Here is a 15,412-nt window from a genome sequence, read left to right as displayed (position 1 = left end):
GTCCGCATTCAGTTTATGCCAGCTTTTACCCCGTCCTTTATGTTTGATGGGAGCTGGAGACAATATTATCAGGGTGCTCTCGCTCAGTGAATACGCCCACCAGCACATTGGCAGTGTCCACATGTGCTAAATGCTCCAGCTAAGGCCTTTAGAGTTGCCATCAGAACACTGAAGAAGCCCTTTCTGAGCCGGTACAAAACTCTATGGAATCAGGAGGGACACTGGATTTAGTGGCTTCTGTTTTAAGGTTTCTCTTGTGAATCTTGCGCACTGTGCACACGCCATCAAAGAATATACATAAACAGAGATTTCTAATCCACTGGTCAATATCAACAAATGAGTATGTAGGTTTTTAAGATTTATACAGCTTCTATAGAGGACGCTTCTCTCATATCAGGAGGTTTAGGAAAGTGGTTGTGAAATGTGCATAGATTTCATCTAATGTAATCTGCTGTGTTGTTTCATCAAAAGCACCAAATGTGAAAACATGTTCAGTCTTTGACTACACATTGGAAATACAGATTTTTATTACTAATTTTAGTCAATTCTGCCTAACTTTTATAGCCCTTCTTTTATCCAGCTCGGCTATGTTTCAGATGTTCAAAGACATGCAGAAAAGAAACTAAATTTTTCACTGCATTTGTACTCCATTTTCATTCCAATAAAACATTACTTCCTTATATAAATGAATAATTGATCTTGGGTTTGATTTACATGCATGGATTAAATGTCATGTTTGAAAAGTTGTTGTTTTATTCATATGGAGATCCCCGGAGAAAAACCTAGAGGCTGTGTGTGGCATATTTTCATATGTCGTCTTTTACAGCAATATAACTTCTCATAACCCTTTCAATCTTCACTGCAACTGATGAAACCAAGGGAAACTGAAAGAAAGATCTGGAAATACAAAAACTAAACATGCAGTGTGGTGAGTTCTGTCATATTAACAAAGCATGTTTTTTGTTTTGTTTGCTATTATCTGAAGGGACTGTTTACTTTTAAGATTTCGTTTTAGTCAGATTTTCCATTGAATTTCACATCAAAGGCTTCATCCATGTCATTGGAAGTGAGCATGTTTTAATTCAGGCTCTCTGAATGTCAAAATTGCTTTCGGATTAGAGATGTTTTGTATTTATTCAAATACTTTGCTGGAAATGAAAGAAACATTCAAACAGCTTCCCCCAACACCACATGAATAAAGGGGTTCTTATTCAATAAAATTGCACAGTCACAAATCACAGCCTGATTCTGTCTTTTCCTCGTTGAATATAACCGCATTAGTGTCAACAGAGGAGAGAAACATGTCACTGGTACCTGCGTATGCAGACTTCTGTGTTTTTTCTCGCCACAGCCAGCATGTTCTCTTTCAATTCTGCAAGCCTAATTGTGAATGTCAATGCCGACTGCAAACCAAACATTTGGAGTTCATGAACCAAATGTTTATTTTTTTAAGAATTATCCCATCTATTATCTGCCACAACATCTAAACAAAGCTAAAAACAAACTGAAGTTATGACTCATTCATTTAGCTAAATGTATTTAAATAGAAAGGCATGTTTTATGTCTTGTGGGCTGTTTTAATTGAAAATGATTAAAATATTGTGAATTCTTGGTTGTTACAAAATCATCACCATTCATGTTTTAGTATGTTCAATGTTTTTGTTCAACATCTCCTCACCATGAACAGGCTCTGGTTAATGTGCAGGTCAGTGTCGTAGAAGCGGCCTCGATGCAAGACCGGCTCTGTGGACACCGTCCATTGTTGCTGCTCCTTCTGACTGCGCCAGGCCAAAGCTGGACCCCCAAGACGGCTGTGAAGGGCCACACTGACAGTGTAGAGGCCTCTGGGTAGTTTGTCTCTAGTGGCTCTTAGGCAACACACACACAGCTCCACAGGCTGGGGGGTTGTACTCGGATTCACCTATGATACAAAGTGCAGAGCATAAGATATTATGTGATCTAACATCATGTGATTTATCATTGTGGGCAGTTGGACTAACAAGATTCTGCATTTGTCATCTCACAAAATAAAAACAGTTATGTTTTTACATTTTAATTTATCAATGCTGTAGCCCCAAATCAATTTATATTCTTCAATTATAAAAATGTGTGAGTAGTAGCAGTAAAACATTTTCCTTGAACATTTTAGTCAATTAAAATGTGTATCATAGCTTATGAAAATCTGTGGCACGGAACCTTAACCTCTAGTTTCGGGTTTTCCTCAACAGGCTAGCTTTCCTGAGATATTTCTCAGAAGTCTAGCCTCTTAATTGCACTTCGGTCCTAACTGCGTTTTGACAAAACTATTTTAATAACTGCTCATTGTGACCTTTTAGTGATGTTAGTAGGCTAAATGTGCTTCAGTTAAGGCTGTTTCATCTTCATTGTAAGGCTCCAAAATTTCAGTTAAGGCTGTCTCATCTTCATTGTAAGGCTCCAAAAAAAAATAAATTATATTTTCCCTTTTTTTGGCCAACAATGGCTCTTTTGTTAGTAAAGGTTGCCGACCCCTGGTATAGATAATTATTAACAGAACTGTGAACACACTATAGACTTTAAACCTAGGCAAAACAATAAACTTTTCTGATGTTTTGGAAATGAAGAGGTAAAACACCATACTTCACAGAGCAAATGAAGATCATGTATTGTCTCACACCACAAATGAATGGAAAGAGAAGAATTTTTTTGCTATAATAGCCAGTATTTGTAGCTTTCAAAATCATATACACTTAAGCACTGAAATCCCTTTTAATGAGTGAGAAAACTGATTATAGTCAGTGTTTGTTTGCTCATAAATAAAGTAACCAGTGAGCAATTGCTTATTAACTGTATCCACCTGTTGCCGTTATGTCTGTTACTTGGTTGTTGCAATTTACCACTAAACCATCAACTTCAGCTGTTAAAGTAAATAGGCGACCTGCCACTAAACAAACAACTTGTTGACAGTGTGAGGCGACCATATTGACCACAGTTAACAGATATCTTATCTAATCTACATCCCCCCTGCACCACTATGTCTGTAAAGACATTTGTAACTTCTGTTTGAGGTGCTGCGTAAATAAAGTTTACTTACTTAGATACTTATCACTTCCTCCTGTTTCACACCTCATGCATACTTAACTGTTATTGAAATAAGCAACCCCTCTATCCCCTCCTTGTAGGTAAAAAACAAATTTCATCTCATATTTATTTCTCCTGTCTTATGTTGTTTTGAAGATGGACGTACCAGTTGTGGAAGAATACTTGCAATTGCAGATTTATATTTGTAAGTTGCATGTGTAATTTAGTACACAAGTTAAGTGAGTTAAATATCATAACCTTACAGCATGTCATGAAACAACGCAAAATTATTAAAACTGAATAAGGGTGTAAATCTTGGGAAAAGACAGAATGGCCACAGTGTGAGAACAGTTTTTCTCCTGTCGTAGCATTGACAAGTACAAAATAAAGAATTTTTACCCAGACATTTTTTTTTTTATCAGGGTTCATCTCTTTTAACTTCAGGTATGTTTGCTCAACAAGAGAAATGTTTTTGTTCAACTGCAGTCAAGCAGTCATATGTAAGACCTGCCCAGTACAGCTGCAGGCTTCAATCTGATGATCTCCATTCATCCATTTAGAGGTTAAGTGCCTTGCTCAAGGGCACATCAGTGTTCCTTGTTATCGAAGTTGAGGGTGATATTTATTTCCCCTGGCCAAACTGCCCATTCAGATGAAGGTTTCAAAACACCAACCTTCTGGTAGCGAGCTCATCCCATTAACCTTCAGGCTACATCAGCCCACTTGTTGTTTATTTACTTGTTTGTTTTTGGTGACATGTGCCTCTTTTTTAGGGCTTAGGATGAGTAATAGGGTAAGCTGGTGAGACAGTTTTTTTATGAAAGATAATCAGAGAACAATATAAATACGTATTTAGTCTTTTGTCCCCTATGGCATCTGTTGAAAAGCATTGAATGAAAAGTCAATCTAGTTTAAATATAGGCATGTGGTCTTTGTTTGCATTTGTAGGTTTTTTAAACTTCAATATCAATGTTGGTTGGTCTTTTGTAAGGCTGCTTGAACATTTTGTCCATTAATTTATTGACCCAACACAGACCAGCATATCTCAGAAGATTACTGGGAAGATTGACATTATATTGTACATGAACATTATTGTTTCCAAGAATCCTTTTGATGACCCTTACACCTTACCTCTGTCCCACCCTATCCTGTCCTATTCCCCTACTTGATACTTTCCAATCCTATCCTATCTTTTCCTATCCTTTCCCGTACTGTCCCATCCTATTCCATCCTTTTTCTATTCCACCCTATCCTTTCCCTCGATTCTGTACTTCCCAATCCTATCCTATCTCGTTCTGTCCCATCCTATCCTATGGCATCCTATTCTATATTTTCCTGCATTATCCTTTCCCCTATTCTATAATGCCCGAACTTCCCCATCATCCCCTATCATATCCCGTCTGTCCCATCCTATCCTATCCATTCCTTTCTCATTCAATCCTATTGTTTCCATCCTATTGTGCCATTCCTCTCTATTGAATCCCATCCTATCCCACCCTATCCTTTCACCCGATTCTATACTTTCCAATCATATCCAATCCTCACCTATCCTATTCCAACCGATATCATCCCATCATGTCCTACCCAATCCCATCCCATCCAATTGCAACCGATCCTTTCCCATGCTATTCCATTCTATCATGCCCTATGCTTTCCCTTGATTCTATATTTCCCAATCCTATCCTATCCCATCCCATCCCACCCTATCCTATTCCATCCTATTCTGCTCCATCCTATCCTATCCCATCCTGCCCTATCCTTTCCTTTCTCACATGCAGGCATTTATTCTCCTCTGATTATCTATGTTGCATCTCATCTGCCCATTTATTTTTTTCATATTTATTTACACTGTGTTGACCAATTCCCTAGGGCAAATTTTGAGTGTCTGCCAATTAAAGCCCTCCATTCCAATCGATGACATAGCAGCACTCAGGGGCTACGTGTCCTCACACACACACACTCATACACTGTATCTGCTTCCTATCCTATTCACAGACACACCACACACACATTCCACCCAACACCGGCTGGCAGTGCCCATTGCTTTGCCAGTCTGTGAGGGGGGAAGGTGTGTGAGCCTTGCAGTACCGCCCCTCAATCTCCCTACTGTGAGCATCTTTGCATACCAAAACAACAAAAACAATTTAGGCAGTAGTGAAATTAGTATAATTGGTGGCAAAGCGGTTTAGCCCACACATCTCACATTTGGGAGAGGGTGATGGAGGGCTCCAAACCCCCACATTGGAAGGAGATGTATGCATGCAGACTTTAAAAGAAGAGGAGGAGGATGAGAAAGGAGAAAAAAAGACGCACAGAAATAAAAAAACAATAACATCACACCGGTGTCCAATTTGTACTATATTTTTTTAGATGTATTGTTATTATCTGGCCCACATGCTTGCACAGGCGTCGTAGGAGACAGTCAAGACAGGAAGGCGAAGGTAAAAGGTGAAGTGAGCCAATTTTCCATATCAGAGGTGGTTTGTTTGCCCCAAGCCTGAGTTGTGCCTAAAGTGCCATAACATTACAGCACTCCTACAGATGAGATCAAAGGCTCTAGCAAGGGATCCTCCGTGGTTTTGCTGGCAAGCGGCCGTCCTTTCGCTGAAATATCTTTTCAGGGCTTTCCACACATTGACTGATCACACAAAATGCACTCTTAATAGAGACAGGAAATGCCACATACAAAAACTTCCTTTCTTTCTAAGTATGGGCTAATATTCAGAGATTAAGCTTTCTCGTTAATTATTTTCATTTTAATTAGTAAATCTTAATTAACAATGAACATTTACCCTTAAAATTTTTTGGCTTCGGAATGAAGGAGGGGGGTGAAGAAAGGAGAGAATAAATATGACAATCTTTTTGGGACCTCCGGGCAGGATTACTGATGCAGGCTGCCTTAGTTATTAAACACGTTCTAAATTAAATGCCTCCATGAATTTTGCACAGAAATATATTTTCATAGTTTTGCATGCCAAATGTGACATTTTATATTTCAGATTCATCTCGCTGCAGTAATTTTAGGGAAATGTCATATAAACAAAGATTTTGTCATTTACCAAAGGAAATTACTATGCGTGGCAGGTTTGGCCATTGCTTTCTCTCTCTCTCTCTTTCTCTCTTTCCCTCTCCCTCTTTTGCCCCCTATTCTGCCTGTGCCGGTTGTTTCAAGTCAGCAAGCCATAAAAAATCTTTATCTCAGTGAAACACAGCAATTTGGGAGATAATCGAATGGTGACTGGGGGGCACAAACGCCAGTCTGAGGAATTATACCACAATCTCCCCTGCATTTACAACCTTCCTCAAAGCCAGTTGTCACCCTGGAAGGAAAGCCCCCGACTGAAGATTCATTACATCTTTAAGCCAGCACGGTGGCATGGCAGCCTCATCCCCAGATGCAACACAACAGCACACTCCTCCCACAGCTGGTGATGCTACCGCTAAAGCTGCAGCTTCCTTCTCTCTTTTCCACTTGGTTCTCTGTTCTCCCCTCTCCCTCTGTTCCCTTTTTTCATCTCCAAAGACTCCTTTTTCTTCCTACTTAGATTCCTAAAACCACAGACACCATCCCCACAAAGAAAGCGAAAAAAAAATCTTTATATACTGTATAAAAAATATTGTGGCTGAATAGTTAGCATACTGTACAGGGAAGTATTTCGCTCAGTGTATGGTGCCTGCATCTGAATGTGCCTTTGTGTAGGCATGTGCGCTTACAGTTCCCATTAGAAAGGAGTGAAGGAATTTAAAAAACTAGAAAAATATGGGATATCATTTCGTCATTGTCAATCAGGTCCCATTCATCACAGGATTTCATATAATTACATCATTGGACTGTTTTTCAACAAGCAACCCTTCTTTTTCTTTTTTTTAACACTTTGGGATCAATATCACCTCCTGTAAAACAAGCCTCTTAGAGATGAAGAGGTATGTCACTTCCTGTTTGTTTGCTTCCATTTTCCAGTTAATGTGTGTGTTGTCAGTTCACAGTCAGAGCGACTAGCAGATCTTACCTGCCACAGGGGCCGTGATGCTGAAGAGGAAGATTCTGGGAGCTCTGTCAGTTGGCCGTATTTGGCCATGGCTTCCTCTTGGCCTTCCCCCAGCGCTCTGAGTGACGGGCTTTCAGTGGTTCTGCTGCTGCATGCACACACACAGACACGTATACAACTCACACAAATACATGAAGCTAACCCTGTTAACAGCCACCTGCATTTTGGACTCTCTGTTGTTCCACTCTGTAGCCAACAGCAGCTCAATCTAATAACACCACAACAAAACACTTTCCACTGGGTCCCTCTCTCCCTCTTTCCCTCTCTCTCCCTGCCTTTCTCGGCCTTTCAATCTTATCAGTGGTAATGTAATAAGCGGTTGCTTCGCTCTGTCTCCTCGCCACCTCTCTTAATTCCTCAAAATAAAGCAATATCACAGGGGCCCTGGCCTGCCTGTGACTGGGGATAAGATGCTTGTAAAAGGAAGGATAATTCAGCAAATAAATGCTCGGCATCAAAGGCAGACACTGGGTCTTTCTTTCCTTTCTCTCCCTCTCTCCCTCCTCACTGTTCGCCTATCAAAAGTATTACATGTGCTTTCATCAGTTCACAACAAGGCACAATGTGCTTCCTAATGCAATTACTCGACCTCCATTAAATCAGAAACAGTGGAAACAAATGAATTACACATTTGTTACAAAAACCACAAGTCAGCTCCGCGTCTCTCCTCTTTATTTTTTTTTCCCTTTCATAGGCGTAGGGAGAGAAAAAGTGAAATCATTTCTCATTAAATTTCAGGCAGATGTAGCCCTAGGTGATGCATAGAAAGTCTCCCATGTCTAATAGCCACCCACCATTGATATCAGAAGGAATTTACAGGGTTCAAGGCTGTCGAGAGGAGGTCATCTTCGCTAAACTCCGAACCACATTCATCTGACAGGGCTGGTGTCCGACTACCACCCACCCATAAAACAACCAAACACAAGAGAAGATGTAGTAGTTTCTTGATTTTATCATGTCAGCCAGCATGGTAGTCCATAATTACTAAAAACTTAAACATGCTAAGCTGATCGCCCGCCGGGCTCTCGCTACGAGATTTGATGCGTGATCTCTGACTAAAGTGGATGGACCAAAAATTGATGCGCCTCCGAGCTCAATGACATGGACAGATTTCTGTGCCCTCGAGCCATACTACCCACAATGCAATGCCCGTCGACAGGAGAAGCCATGCAGAGGACATATGAATTACATTCCTCCTTGAATGTCAGTGGGAATACAAATGCTTTTCACACAATTAATGATTACAGTCATGTGACATCAATTGTACATATGTAGAGAAATATGAAATGGTCTGGACTTACCAGTGAAGCAGCGTGTTTAGCCTGGGCTGTGGAGCTCCTCTCACTGCCTCGTCACAGTCTCTTTGTGAATGAGGCTCCTTTGAAATATTAAAGGGGATATGTTAACAAACACTGTAAATGTGTTAACAGTCATTAACATTATCAGCTAATTGACAGTTTCATTTAAACCACATCAGTCTAAATTATGATGTAAGATATATTTCATTTCTGTGACTGACTGTAATGAAATATTGTGCTTAAAGGGACAGTTCACCCTAAAATCAAAAACACATATTTTTTTCTTACCTAAAGTGCTTTTTTATAACTCAGATTGTTATGATGTGAGTTGGCAAGTGTTGGCAAAGATTGTCTCAAATATATTTGAATTATATGGCACTTTGCTTATGGTTTCCAAAACACCAAGGTATTATATAGGTATTATAGATCAACATGACAGGACATTAACTTGGGGACTGTATGCAGTTTATAGATCGTCTAATAAGCTCGACATGTTCCTGCAATCATACTTTTTCTAATTACATTTATCCATAACATATGCCAATTCTAATGCTTAAAGGGACAGTTCACCCCAAAATCAAAAAATCAAATACCTATAGAAGTAAAAATAAAATGCGCCAAAAGAATACATTAGTTGGGTGTAGTTAAGCTGTGAGAAAATATTTTGAAACGGAAACTGCTCACAACAAGGTCTGTGGATTATCTTGAGTAACTGGATCATGATTTCTGTAAAGAAATCAAGATTATGCTTGAGATTTTATTTTATATTTAAAACCCTGATTTAAAAAAGTGGGGATGCTGTGTAAAATGTAAATAAATAAAATGCATCAAATTCAGAATTCAGAATGTATATTTCCCCAATAAAATTGTCTATTTCAAAAGAAAATATATATTTTCTTTCCACAGTTTTGAATAAATGTCAAAAAAGCATTAACAAATAAGCACATTCTGTTTTATTTACCTTTTTTGTCCACAATTTTTTGTAATCGGGGTTGTAGTTCCATTTTATTCAAAAGATGGGCGAAATCTCTAAAGCCGATATTTCCAACACTCACAACAAAACAATCTGGATCAATAAACAGCACCACAGGAAATAGAAAAAATGTCCTTTGATTTTGGGTTGAACTGTCCCTTTAAGCTTTAACATTTAGCTGGTTTATGTTATGGACAAATGCAATAAGAAATAATATGATTGGAGAAATATGTTGAGCTTGTTAGATGATTTATAAACTGCATACAGTCCCCACGTTAATGTCTTTTCATGTTGGACTGTAATACATATAAATAAAACAGCAGCACATCCTTCCTACAGTGTGTATCCAGTTTGGGCCTTTACCTTAACATTCCCAGCAAAGAAGGCCATTAGTCTCTCCTTTCTCTTGGCCCACTCACTCCTCTTCAGTTGTCCCTTCTGAGCCGCTTGCTGAAAATACATGTAAATACACATGCACACTTTCTTTGGATGCAGCTTTATGAAACAGTGCAGTGCACCATAATGGCAGAATTAAGCACAAGGAGCAACTGTAATGCAATCTGCAGGCAATCGATACTGAGCCAGGCCCTAAAGACATGTAGCGTTTGATGAGTATTTCTGCCGGTTTTACATTCAGTCAGCACATTCACACTCCCCATTCAGACGCATTGACACTGCTAAGTGACAGCGTCTCGCCCTGTAGAGGCTTTGTAAGGCAGAATAGAGAGAGAAGAAAAACACTATTATTTTTAAAATAGATGTGAAATCTCTGGTGGATAATATGCTTTCAATGGGAGGTGGGTGTGGAAACAGTAGGAAAGCGCATACATATTATGGCAGAATAAGATAACACTGATCCCAATACTGATACAGTACACAGTAGATGCCACTGATTATCCAGTAAGGGAGGATGAGTCAACTGTTGCTGTGATCGTGAGACATTGTTGAACCATTTTTTCCCAATTACGTTTACTTTCTATTCATATAATTTGATACTCCTACTCTCTTTTCAAGTGAGATTAGAACTAAAAATACAGTGGATAGAAGTTTTGCATTAATGTTTTGGTTTCTTTGCAATCTAGATTTGCCAACACAATGGAAACCCCATGTTCTTGTATCATCTCCCATTTCTTTTCTCATTGATGGAATACAAACACTTGTTTTGAAAGGAGCTCCAGATCTTAACGCTAGTTTACAATATCCCCACTCTGCAGTTAGAAAATAAAAAGTAGTCACGCTCTATTTTTCCTGAAAAGACCATAAGACGGGTAAAGAACCAAGAAAATTCAGCTTCTGTCAGAAACAAATATGCATAATAATGCACAACAAAGTTCAAAGACAGAACAAAACTGTCTCCACAAATAAGTTAATTGTGTGAGGATATCATATGTATATGCATAGATTATACAGTTGAAATCCATGCCACTCATTCAGAGCTGAGGATGAATAAGTTATCTAACCTTGAATGCATGTTCTACAAAAAGCAATTTCACATGAGTGCATTCAGCTCAGATTCAGACCATCTGCACTGAAAATGAAATACAGAAGTTTTTAAAGGTAGTGGTGGGAAGAAGAAAACAAAAAGGTTGGGGACAAAAAGCGGAGCAAAGATAGAGAAAATATGGAGAAAGAAAATTATTAAGCCAAGTATGTAACACACACACACACACACACTCACACACTCACACACACACACACACAGTACCATGTGAACAGACAAAACAGATAAATGTACACGCACACATGCACACACTCTATGTCCATTAGCCAAAGCCACTGATACACAGCATAATGGACATGGCTGATGTGCTGGTGAATATGGGATGATGACACAGATATTCCTCTTTGTAGCCCTGACCTGCTGCAGTGAAAGGCTGCCAAGCGTGATCATGTCAGGCCGCACACGCTCCCTCAGCTGCTGAGCGTAGTGGGGGATCACCTCCTCAGCTGTCCTCGCTGCAAGAAATAATATAGTGGCATCACAAGCCTTATAATATTTATCAAATACAATATGTTGCTGTAGCATTTTGCATGACTCTTGTGTCCTTTTTGTGGGAATAAAATATTGTCGAGGGACAAAGAATTAAACAAAAATGTTCCATTTGATGACTGACTTTATGTATGTGCAAAGAAAATACATTTATTATACCATGATTAATAGTGCAATACTAACAAAGCCTCTATGTATAAGAGATCAAACACAAATAAAAGCATAGCATTACTTTTTACAGTGCTCTCTCTGTCCATTACCATCCTCCCTGCTTCGAGTCCAGCCTCTCCTCCTAGGCCGGCACTAGCCCCAGCCTGGGTTTTGGCAATGGTATGGGCCTGGGAGGGCCTGGAGCCCGAGGCATCACCACCACCGTGGAGCAGCAGTCGCCGCTGAAGCACAGGATCACCCGCCTTCACCTCCAACACCTCCTCATCCCTGGAGGCTAGCAGCGTACCTGGAGAGATACGCATCAGTGGGCATGCACAGACACACACGCACAACCAGACACACACACACACACACACACACACACATGCATACACATACTGATGGATGTGCATACTTACCACATCCAGAAACACACACACTCACAGAGATGAGTATGTATATACAGACATTTTGCAGGTGGACAATAATGTACTCTTGAACATTTTTTTATTTTCAGACTACATTTTATTTGATTAATTTTCTATTCCTCAAATCCTGATTTTTATATATTTATACTGAGACATGACCTTAGTTCTGCATTGGCATTAAACATGGACCACATTACCCTGCTTTGCTATTTATTTATTTTTTACTAAAGTGCTTGCAGTTGTTTATTCAAACAAAATCTGTGTTTTTTTAATGGAAATATCTTTTAACATTCATCTAAAATCTTGCGAAAATCAGACAAAATGCATGACTGGAATTTTACAATGAAATAAACAACAAGAGGTTTTTTTTGTTGTTGTTTAGCAGATGTAGAAGAGGGTGCATAAGGTTAAAGGGATGCTGCAGAACTGAGTACAGATATGTAATGTGTCTCTATGCAAGGCATCAAAGGAAGATGTGGTGTGTTTGAAGTGACAAAAAACTGCAATTCCTCGACTGACCACCAGCTGACCTGAGACTGACTCCAAACGGGAATGGATCTTTATTGATTAAAATGCCCAATCTTACAGCGGAGATATACTTTCCTTTTTGCTCTTTGAAAACCTATGGGGACATTAATGCCAATACATCCATATTTTATACTGTCCTTTAGAAAAACAGATGCTATATTTTAAGTGATTTAAGTTGCTGCAGCTTTGAAATTTAATTGTGAACAACAAGCTCATACATTGAAAGACAGTTTTCTTCCACACTAGTTTTTAGTTAGTAACCTAGAATTCAGTAGTGAAAGCACAGAAGCATCATCTACTGGAGCTAACCTGCTTGCTGCGTATCTTTTCAGTTTTGGTGCACCGCCTCGTTGGTAGAAAGCAAGAGGTATTCATTGAGCATCAGTGTTTTCAACGTGTGCAGTCCAACATGTGCAACAGCCAAAGCTGTTATCACTGCCTAATGCTGTTCACATAGAAGCTGATATCAATGCCTCACGCCTCACAGAGAACTAGAATGAATAGAATACCAATTCTGCGTTCTTTCATCTTCAAGCCAAAGCAATAGAATTTATCGAGATAAAGAAGAAGAACTGAAGATCTTAGACAGACAGAAAGGGATTTCTCCAGGTTTTTTTTCTAAGAAAATGTCTACAGCACTGGCCACTGTCCATTTCATTAATACTTTGTTGTATTCATGCTCTTTTTTGTGAAATGTGCATGGTGCTTTGTAGCCGGCAGTAAAAGCTAAGACAAAAGCCCGAGAAGCAGTCACAAAATGTCAGGATCAGTACTGACATACACTGAGCTGGTTCTGCAGCTGCATAGAAGACTTGCGGCCTACACCGGTGGGAGGCATCCATACAACAGCGTAAGGTGATTGTCTTCAAGTCTATTGTAGCTTACTGAAGTGCTTACTGGCAGTCACCGCAGTTGGACTCCGACAGCACAGAAGTAAGAGCTCTCTCTCTCTTCCTCTCTCTCTTCCCTTCCCGGTCTCTCAGCCTCTTGCATGGAGGAACTGTTAATCCAAGATCCTCTTTACTTTTTCTGTGGGATTTCATGAACATTCCAAGACAATGGATGGGGCTGCTAATCTCGGTGGTACAGCTAAATCCGAGACAATGGCAAATAATACAAGCCGGCTAAATTCTACCGTGTTGAAGCGGGCCTAAACCCATCACTTGTGCGCTGGAATTACAAGGGAGATGTGCGTCATGTCAACAGGATCTGGTGCGACTGTCTTCACCCAGAACAATGCTAAGCTTAAACCACCTCAATGTTGCCTGGTTGGCTACATATTTAAATGAAACTCAGCTAATGAGAAAAGGCACGCCTACTGTGAGACAATGGCTGTGCTTAGAAAGCACTGACTATAAGTGAAGGTCCGTTTCTAGTCTTATTCTTTGTTCTGTGTTAGTGCTGCTTTCAGTGTTAGTGGAAAATGTAGAATCTTATTTCTGTCTGGGTTGTTTATGACTTAACTATCTTAAGCTTTTCTCAAAGCTACTGTGTCTTCAGACTGTAGTGCTCGGTGGCATCATTGATGAGGTCACTGTTTCACATGGATACTTTGGTCATTTTAGTTTCATGATGTTGATGATGAAAACACTAGGTTTTTAGCAATATATGATGATATGATATATGATTTGCAAATCAAAATGCATTAATGGTTCTAAAGTTTCAAAACAGAACTAATACACTAGATCTCAACAACATTAACCAGCAGTTACACATGTGAACAGATGTTACTTTAAATTATATAATTTATCTCTAAATCAGGACATTTCAATTCAATAGTGATCACAAAGGATTAAATTAACATTATATGCCACCAAAATACATTTGTAAAAAAAATGTATATCTGCTATTTTGATTAGGCAAACCAATCACCTTTTTCTTATTACCAAAATACAGCAGTACAATAACTTGGGGACACATACCAGGTATATTTATGAAGGCATCGTCCTCATCCAGCAATGCAGCCATTCTTTGATACAGCCTGTTTTCATCAGCATCCAATATTGCTACAAGTCAAAACAATTATAAAATGAGTACACCCTCAAAGGTGCTGGAAAATTACATGCATCTGTGTGCTTCAAAATTACTTTCTACTTATCAGACGAGTCAATCTAAACCACATCTTAACATGCAAACCTGAGATATTAGCCGTGGCTGGAGAGGGGTGAAAATCAAGTGTATGCAGAGGGGTAATGAAATAGGAGCATTAACATGCCTGTTAGCCGGCCTGTCATCATGTGATGAGATTTGGTTTGGCGAATCCTTTGATATTACACGGCAGTGATATCCAAAAGATACAGGTGAAATGGCTTCTCCATTAATAGCCATGTTTCATTATAACATGCATATTACTTGGCTCCCAAGAGCTCGCTTTTAATAGGCCTACTTTAGGAGGGGGCTGCAAACTATTGATGTGGCTCTGCGTGTGTCATTTGACAGGGGGAAGGAAAAGCCACGGCGAAATGAAAACTGACCAATGATACGTGACCTTCGTCAATGACAGCGAGTTGGGTAGCCAATCTTGTGATGCCATCACTTGGTGTATTTACATAGACTGTACTGCCGTCACAAACGGCGGCCTGCTACCAGTGATCTCTCTCACCTCCCTTTAATGAACCGGGGAGAACTATTATGACAGAGAATGGCATACTTAATTCCAGCTCATCTTCAGCGCTGACCCCAGCCATCCTGCAATGCCTTGGGTCTGTCTGCTCTGCCGACGACGGGTCAAAGTAATTTTGGGCACGTTTATTTCCTGTGGAAAGTGCGAGAGGCGAGAGAATGAGAGAAAGAGGGGTTGGGAGTTGGGGAGGGGGGTAGCAGGGGAGGGAAGAGGGGAGTTGTACAGGTTCAGGTTAGTGGTTATTAGAAGCACATGAAGCGAAATGTTAATTTTGAAACCCACACTGTCGAAGGGCAGGGGCAGCGGCTGCTAC

At 39.7% G+C, this 15,412-nt stretch overlaps 1 protein-coding gene across 1 annotated transcript in view; it reads right to left on the bottom strand.

Annotated features, from left to right (window-relative positions):
* The window catches only part of ofcc1 (orofacial cleft 1 candidate 1), a 101,817-nt gene that overhangs the window by 66,088 nt on the left and 20,317 nt on the right, over window positions 1–15,412 (bottom strand). The window contains exons 6-13 of the mRNA XM_059326523.1: window positions 15,127–15,231; window positions 14,399–14,482; window positions 11,603–11,827; window positions 11,239–11,336; window positions 9,744–9,830; window positions 8,411–8,487; window positions 7,071–7,197; window positions 1,679–1,921 (exon numbers count right to left, since the gene is read on the bottom strand). Coding sequence (XP_059182506.1) covers window positions 1,679–1,921; window positions 7,071–7,197; window positions 8,411–8,487; window positions 9,744–9,830; window positions 11,239–11,336; window positions 11,603–11,827; window positions 14,399–14,482; window positions 15,127–15,231 — 1,046 coding nt within the window. The remainder of the gene's footprint in view (window positions 1–1,678; window positions 1,922–7,070; window positions 7,198–8,410; window positions 8,488–9,743; window positions 9,831–11,238; window positions 11,337–11,602; window positions 11,828–14,398; window positions 14,483–15,126; window positions 15,232–15,412) is intronic.

Source organism: Centropristis striata, chromosome 23 (genome assembly GCF_030273125.1).
Source record: "Centropristis striata isolate RG_2023a ecotype Rhode Island chromosome 23, C.striata_1.0, whole genome shotgun sequence".
NCBI classification, from domain to species: Eukaryota; Metazoa; Chordata; class Actinopteri; order Perciformes; family Serranidae; genus Centropristis; species Centropristis striata.
This window is presented reverse-complemented; position numbering and strand designations above follow the sequence as displayed.